The sequence below is a fragment of the Gossypium hirsutum genome, chromosome A02 (assembly GCF_007990345.1).
Source record: "Gossypium hirsutum isolate 1008001.06 chromosome A02, Gossypium_hirsutum_v2.1, whole genome shotgun sequence".
Lineage (NCBI taxonomy): Eukaryota > Viridiplantae > Streptophyta > Magnoliopsida > Malvales > Malvaceae > Gossypium > Gossypium hirsutum.
In genome coordinates, this window is record NC_053425.1 from 94887088 (window position 1) to 94895978 (window position 8891).

The 8891-nt window shown below is 31.8% G+C and overlaps 1 protein-coding gene across 2 annotated transcripts; it reads left to right on the forward strand.

Annotated features, from left to right (window-relative positions):
• Nucleotides 1–2230: 2230 nt before the first annotated feature.
• On the forward strand, nucleotides 2231–6220 carry LOC107951762 (F-box/kelch-repeat protein At5g60570). 2 transcript variants are annotated; one of them, XM_016886899.2, is made up of 2 exons: nucleotides 2231–2726; nucleotides 4565–6220. In XM_016886899.2, the coding sequence occupies exon 2, from the start codon at nucleotides 4595–4597 to the stop codon at nucleotides 5975–5977; it is 1383 nt and encodes a 460-aa protein (XP_016742388.2). In that variant the 5' UTR covers nucleotides 2231–2726; nucleotides 4565–4594; the 3' UTR covers nucleotides 5978–6220. The 2 variants fall into 2 exon arrangements, with proteins under 2 accessions (XP_016742388.2, XP_016742389.2); XM_016886900.2 differs by having other exon boundaries at nucleotides 2413–2726; nucleotides 4572–6220.
• Nucleotides 6221–8891: the final 2671 nt, after the last annotated feature.

The window sequence follows — 8891 nt, forward strand, 5'->3', positions numbered from 1 at the left end:
TATGGCATGTATAGGGACTTCGTCTTTTGATTAATTATGTCATTATTAATTTGGCCAAGTGTGTTGGCTTATAGTGATTTGGAGATTCATTTTGTATATGGCCATGAGGTATGGTTCATATTAATTATTTTGTTGTAAACCTATTCATATATGCATGCATGTGCCAAGGTCATACATGATGTGGTTAAAATTGTTTGGCATGGATGAATTGTGGATGTGACTATAGATGTTTGATGATGGAATTGTGAGTAAGTGGCATGATAATAACTAAGACATGAGTATGTTAAATGGAAGCAAACTTCAACCCTTAGTGCATGCAAATTTATAAATTTGGCTTGACAAAGTATGAAGTTTTCTGCATGTTTTAGTAAAGATGGAATGATCATGATCATGTCTTGTTTGTGTGTGTTTTAAGTGCTAAACTATGCCACGTTAAGTGCCCTTGAAGTCATGTATGTGTTTGTGCAAATAAGGGTGGCAATTGGCTTGGAAAATAGCCTTGTATTTGTCCACAATGGTAGACATACGGGCATGTATCTAGGTCGTGTGTGACACACGGTCAGCCCCATTGGCGTGTGATCCGACCGTGTGTCCTCTACACCCTAATTAGGTAAAACAGAATGCCCAGTAGTAAACAAACGGGCAGAGACACGATCGTGTGTCTTAGCTGTGTGAAAGACATGGCCTTAGTACACAGGCGTGTGACTTGGCCGTGTGCCCCTATTTTGCTGATGACATCATAAACAGAAAGTTACATGGGCTGAGGACACGGACGTGTTCCAAGCCACACGGGTGTGTGTGACCACACGGCCTACCCACATGGGCGCATAACTCCCTAAAATAAGAAAATTTTCTAAGTGTTGTAAAAGTTCTGAAAGTTCTCGGTTTAGTCCCGAACCACACCCAATGTATGTTTTAGGCCTTGAGGGCCCATATAAGAGACGATATACATGTGAATGAAAAGTTTTAAATTGAACGAAGATTCATGTCTCGATTTTGTATGATTGTGTGAGTTTATGCTTGGTAATGCCTTGTACCCTGTTCTGGCGTCGAATACAGGTAAAGGGTGTTACACATAAACTAATTTTCTAAATACCTAGGGAGATGAACACTATGATTATGAACCCTGTGATGATTCTATTGTTTGATTTTTATTTTACATAATTAATACTTAGAACTTATTCTCAATTATCTGTGCTTAATTCTTACTTTAGTATTTCTCGATTATTGATCCATGTTTGATGTGCTTAAATCAGAGGAGGAATAGACCCTATTTAAGAGTAGATCTAGCGTAATTGAGTGGAGTTGCATGCAATCCTAGGAATAGAACGATATAAATCTACTGGATTAGAGTCAAATTTAAGAGGGGAATCCATAAGTTAGTTAATACGATAATAAGGATTTTAATTAGAAAGAAATTTCAATTAATCAATCTAGAGTCAGTTGTTCTTACACTCGAAAGAGATATTAGCATAATTTAAGGATTTCAACGAATCAAGACACTAAGTGAAGAAATTACGTAATTTAGATTGATAGTGACAGATGAAGTCTAGGTGAATTCTTTCCTGGATATTTTAGTTAATTAATTTATTTTATTTTATTTTTAATCCATCACTCGAATTTATCGATTAAATAATAGAAAGACAGTAATTACTAGTACTTTTAGTCTTCGTGGAAATGATATCTTTGTTCACTATAACTATATTATTAATTGATAGGTGCACTTGACTTATTCATATTTTTAGTTGGTTTTGTGGACATCATTAAATTATTATATTTTTATATCAATTTTAAATAAATAAAATTTGAAATATTAAGTAAAATTTAGAAGGGTTAAATAATTTTATCTAAACTTTTTAGGTAAGAAGAAAAATATATAAAAATTTTAAAAATATGAAAAGAAAATAAACATAATAGGCTTTAAAAAATCATTCTCTTTTGTAATTTTATTTTCAAATTTTATATATTCTTTCAATTTTTTTTAGAAACCTTAAGTAACTATTCAATTTTTTTCTCAAGAGATGCATGAATTAGTAAAATTTTTTATTTTAAAAAAATTATATATAAAGTTGATATATTATCTTTTGAATAATTTAAATTATAATGATAATTATATACATTAAAATTAATATATTATCTCATTACAATTATATATTAATATATAACAAAATAATTTATAAATTTAAAAACGTATCTCTTTAATATATAAAGTAAAAGATATATACCAACTATTGTATTAATAGTATTTCAATTTCTTTATTTTTAACCTATCTATTTTATATTATTATTTTCAATTTGTTGTATATGTCATCAATTATTTTAAAAAAATTGAATATTTAAACTAAAAATAAACTATATTTTAATTAATATACATAATGAACGCATAATGGTCCGCCACTAGGTTAATGGTATGGGAGATTATTATTGAGAGGAGTAATTACTTTTTCAAATAAAAGAAATCTCTCTCTAGCGTTCAGAGAGAAGGTGAAAAATGATAAAAATCCTCTTCACATAATTATATTTATAAATATTTTACTATATATATGAATGAGATTCCTAAGCTTAAAAAAAGGAGAGAGAGAATTTGGGGGGTAATCGAAGCTGTAGAGTAATGCGAATTAGGGGTTTTGTTTTTTTTTTCTTTCCTTTGAATTTTTGGTCACAGATCGGTTTTCGTGGAAATTTCTGTGAGCGAAAGAATTTTGTCGGATTTTGATTCACTTAAGGTGAGGACTGATTATTCTTTGACTTCAATCTTAATTCGTTACATGTTAAGATTTGCTAGATTTTAGCTTCAGTTGTAGAATTCATTTCATTTCTTGTTTTATTTTTCAAATACGTTGTTTCCTTTTTTTGTTCTTGTTGAATTTTTCTGGGCTTTGTATGTTTCTGATATGATTTTTTTCTCTAGAATCAAGTAAAAATTGCATGTTGGATTATCAGATATCTTGAGTTTATAATTAAGTGTAAGTGTGGATGACAAGAGCAAATGGAGAGTTATAATAGTAACTGCTAACCGTCAACAATTTTCAAGACATTTCAAAATTTTAGCAGATAATTATCATATTTAACACACATATCCTATCCATTGGCGATGACGTGCCACTGATTAGAACTTAAGGCTCCATCTTGAAGGTCTCCAGATCCATTTTTGTGATGGCATGCCTCCTAGTTTTGCCACATCGTGTGTGAAAAACAAAGAAAAACTTGAAAATCTCTACGTGGTGCTACATTTTGACCCTTCAAATAAAGAAATTTATCTTTCACTTTTTAGGTGTCTAATAAAAGTAAAAGATTCTTTTCTATTAGAGTATGAGTTATGCAAAAAAAAATTGTTCATGGGGTCAGTTCCTCCAAGGATTGAAGCACTGTTTACATTTGGAAGCATGAAATGAATAGTCAGCGCTGCGTTTAGATGGGAAAGTGTTACTTGTTTTATATTTTGAAGTGTTGTTTTAAAAGTTGTTATTCATATGTCTGTCCTGCTTCTTTTGAATAAAAAGAGGACATTAATGGGCTGAAGCTTTGATTTGAGTTAGTCTTAGGCAATATTGCTTGCGTTCTTGATACTGCTTTCATGCAGATTTTGTTGCAACATCTACTTGTTTTTGGTTTTCCTGGGTATATTCGTATCAATGGCAGTGCAATCTCAGGCTTGATCTTTTTATGAGTCTATATGATCTGTTAAGTTGCCCATAGGAAGATGATACTGAAGTGATGCATTGTTAATTTATTGAACCATACTGTGTTGTCAAGGTGTGCCCATGCTTTTGCGCCTTAGCTTCAGACAACCAAAGGACCTCAGACCCGTTTGGGCGGGCACATTTGGTTAGGCGCTCGCCTAGTGTGCGTAGGCATGCTTTTTTGTAAGGCGATGGGCATATAAAATCCGCCTAATTGAAGTTCTCTTTAATTGCTTTTGTTTTCAACTTTTTCATTAGATGTACCTTTACTTGTAAGAAATGGGATATTATCAAAACTCTATTTTGTAATATTTGTGTATTGAACAGCAGGCATGGAACCAATAGGAACTTTTGCATATTGGTCAAGAAAAAAAAAAGTTGCTTGTTTTGTAGGTAAATTGGATAAAAGTGTATTATCATAATTATATTGCTTAACCTTACATATACACACCACATATACAAATATGCATATGCATGCATATTGCACCTTACTTCAATCAGGTGAACGCTTTTTTGCCCCTTCTGCCTGAGGCAATACAAGGGTTTTTAGCACCTGGAGTGTATCTTTATCCCTTGGCAACATATGTCCTCTATGGAATATAATCTTGTTTTCATTAATTTGACTAGTGACCAGAAAAGTTTAGAAGCTCATTGGCTGTATTAAAGCTGTTTGCCTTTTTATCGACATTGCTGTTCCCTTCTAAGGAGGGAAAACATTGGTTTAAAATTAAGCATTGAGATAGAAGGAAGCCTATCCTTTGGTAGGATAACATGATTAATAAAGAAAAATTTGATACAATAATCGTATAATTGATTATATTTTGTGGATTTTCTTTTTGGTATTATCACTTTTTTTTATCTAATTTTTTCCCCTTTTCTAGGGATTAGTTGTGTACTGCACATTCTCTCAAATGGTGTTTCGAGATTTACTTAAGCAACCAAAGATGAAAGTAGAAGGCGTAGAACATGAATCACCTGTAATGGCTGGTTTGCAAAGTCATGTCTCATTGCAGCTTCCACTGCCTTCCAATCAGAATTTGAGAATTTCACAAGATGATTGGCATTTATTGGCATATCTTCTCTTAGCTCATAAAACTAATACAAAAGGTTTTGGGCAAGGTTTGCTGGACAAGGAAGTGCGTGCTTTAACTTTTGGCTACATGGGACTAAATGGAAAGAAACCTATAATTGTGGCAAGATCGGGAGAAAATCATGGTGGACAATCATCGGATAACAGTCTACTACCTGGTCTTAATGATGACATGGCACTGGACATACTGGCATGGAGCAGCAGATCCAACTATCCAAATCTGGCCTGTTTAAACAGAAAATTTAGGTCACTTATAGGCAGTGGATATTTATATAAACTGAGACGTCAGCTTGGCATAATTGAACACTGGGTTTATTTGGCCTGTAATATGATGCCTTGGGAAGCTTTTGATCCTATGAGACAGAAATGGATGAGACTACCTAGGATTCCATGTGATGATTGTTTTACTTGTGCTGACAAGGAGTCTCTTGCAGTGGGGAGTGAATTACTTGTATTTGGTCGTGAGTTGTCAGGATTTGCTATTTGGATGTATAGTTTGGTTACCCACGATTGGTCTAAATGCCCCCTAATGAATTTGCCTCGTTGTCTGTTTGGTTCTAGCAGCCTTGGGGAGTTAGCCATTGTTGCTGGGGGAAGTGATAAGAATGGCAATGTCCTACAATCTGCTGAGCTCTATAATTCTGAAGTAGGTACTTGGCAAACATTGCCCGATATGAACTTCCCGCGTAAACTATGTTCAGGATTTTTTATGGATGGGAAGTTTTATGTGATTGGGGGCATGTCAAGTCATACAGATTGTTTGACTTGTGGTGAAGAGTACAATATTGAGACAAGGTCATGGAGGAGGATAGAAAATATGTACCCTGGTCGTGATGCAGGTACATTTCATCCTGCTATGCGTTCACCTCCTTTAGTTGCTGTTGTAAATAATCAGCTTTACTCTGCTGATCAAGCAACTAATGAAGTCAAGAAATATGATAAGGTTAATAACTCATGGAGTGTTGTGAAGAGACTACCTGTGAGGGCAGACTCTTCCTATGGTTGGGGGCTGGCATTTAAAGCATGCGGAAACAGTTTACTAGTAATAGGAGCTGGAGGTAATGGAGGGCATGATGATGGAGTAATTGTTCTGCATTCTTGGGATCCAGAGGAGGGAAACAGGGATGGACAAGAGTGGAATGTGCTTGCTGTCAAGGCACGGGCAGGTGCTTTTGTGTATAATTGTGCGGTAATGGGCTGTTAATGAGAGTTGCCGCATCTTTGGTGAAAACATCGACATCTGGAAGACCAAGATCAACGAGCCTCTATCTGTTATAATTTTTATTGTCTCAGTTTCATTAATTTTATTGTTCTTTTTCCCATTTTATGATTCAGAAGAATAATTGACCTCGAATCAATTTCTTAAAGTTATCAACTGATTGTGTTGATCCCTCTATTGTAAGAATTAACCTCATACCAAGTAATGACTGGTTCCATTTATCTTGTACTTTGGCATTGAATTCATTTCTCGTAATGTTTACCAGGCAAGTCTTCGACTTGGATTCAAACAACCTGAAGGTAGGTGCTGCTTTTAATACGGTGATTTGTTCTTTTTCTTCGTTGTATTGCATTTTCATGCTCTTATCTAATTGTGGATGGTTCTGAAAGTTTTGTCGTTTGAGTTGGAAGTGTAGGATGTTTGATTGAAAGGGCTAGCAAGAGAAGAGTTATTATTTGTCTTTGAGAGTTACCGGAGGGTAGGTCAATCATTGTACTAGGAAGATGAAAAGAGAGTAGGGAGACATTGTGTTACTGGCTGTAAAGGGCAGGAGAGCAAGTTGTAGGCTATCGGGTAGTAAATACGTGGGCTTAGTTAGGGCTAAAGGCAGGATAAGGTTTGAATTATTTGACACGGGAAAAATTACTAGCAGGGTCCGAATAGGCTCCGATCTGTTTGCTACTATAAAAAGATATTTGGTAGGGAGGGAGGACAGTAAGTTTTTGAAAGTAAAAGTAGGTTTGCTATTTTGTGGATCAATCATTTTGCTTTTTCTTTATCTGTTTTGTAAGGGTGATTTTGTGTATGCATTTATGGCTTGCAAATTGTCACAAGCATTGTTTTCTTGCTTTCATTTTCATTTAAGGATATGCAATGGTTACAAATTAAATGCTTCTCAATAAAGTTCGAATCTAAGAACTCGAATCTTATGAACTCATGCTTTAACCATCAATTTAATAAATGTCATATAAAAACATAATAAATTATATTTTAAAATTAAATATAATAATTAATAATAATTTTTATTAGAAAAAATATTTCTTCAACATATTATTCTATTAAATCTCATTTAGTTTATCTTGTTTTTTTCATCTATAAACCTAACCAAAATGTGATGAGATTATATAAATCTTTAATTTTATGTTTACCCTCTTTACTATTTGATCAACTCAATTAATTAAATTACTTTAAACAAAAAATCAATTAATATTTATATAATTAATATGAATTTATTTTATAATGTTGGATATGATTACATTTAGTACATATTATATTAAAAAATAGTATACATGCATGTTTAACTACATATAATATATCAATTGTTATTAGGGGTGAATTAAACTTGATTCGACTTGAAACAATTGAAAAAAAAATTGAATTTCTAGTTAAACAAATTAAGTTATCCGAGTTAACTTGAATTTTTTTTCGAATTTCGAATTCAAATCGAGTTTAGTTTTTAAATTCGAATAATTCGAATAAATCGAATACCAAACTATAATAGTTTGCATTTTTACCCCAAATCCCCAAATATTTTCTTTCCCCCCAAACTTTTACTCCCTTCCAATCTTACCCCCTTCTACCCCAAACCCATTTCCCCCAAAAAATTTTACTCCCCATTTACTTTCCCAAAAAAAATTAAAAGGATTGTAACTCCCAAAGATCTTTTAAAAGGATTAACTTTTATTCTAAAAACAAAATTTTGTGGATATACTAATAAAAAAGATTAGGATTGTCAGTCTAATTATATATTGTCAAAAGTTAAATTATGTGACATTAGATATTTAGAAGAATTTTCTAAAAAATTTCTTCATGAATATCAAAAACTAAAAAATGAAAATATAGAATTTTGGAAAAACTAATATTTTCATAAATTACTACCATCATGGGATGAGATTTGTATAAAAAAATACAATTCTTATTCAGAAAAGCATAGTAAATTAGCTAGTGTAGAGCCAGAAAGTATAGTTTTTATAGGAAATAGAATTAATTTTGCAAAAGAAAGAATAACTTTATATTGTTTACAAAGTAAGGCTTCTAAACAAGTTAAGCATAAATTAAGTAACAAGCATTGTACAAAAATTTTAGAAAATGAATGGGAATTTGGATGTAAATCGGTACATCCTAATACTTATAAAAAACATAAAAAGAAAAATAGAAAATATAAGCTAGTTAGATGGAAACTAGGAAATAGAAAAAATACTGCTTATAATAAAAATAAAAGATTTGTTAGAAGAAAAACTTCTAAAAAACCTAAAAAACAAATATGTAAGTGTTGTATATGTGATGAAGAAGGACATATAGCACCAAATTGTCCTAATAAAGGAAAAAGTGCAAGAAAAGTGATTAAAACACTTGAAGAACAAAATTTAGAAATAAGTTCAAAAGAGGAAATAAATCCTGAGGAAATATTATACGAATTAATATCAGAATCAGATTCTGATACAGATGAAGAAGAATATATATTTTTGTTTAATATGGGAAGCAATTCTAATAATCAATTAGAAGATTTTCCTAAAAATGAACAATAAGATATAAAATTAGGAAATATAATCGGAGAAGAAAAAGACTTTTCAGATGAAATGATAGAAAAAATAAACAAAAATCATATTTCTAAAGAATAAATTTATAAAATATCTAAATATAGGATATGGTGTCAAAGACATATAGAAAAAATAAGTGGTAATACAATAGCTAAAAATACTAGAGGAGGATTAACAGAAAACCCATTATTTACTAAAGATAAAATTAAGAGGATTAAAAAGAATATCCTTAAGTTAGATATATACACTTAGGAATAATAATGATAATAATAAGAGTTTTGTTTAGAAAAGGTCATGATATGCCAATAATAGCAGTTTATTAGATAAAAGATTTAAAAATCCAATAAAAACACTTATTG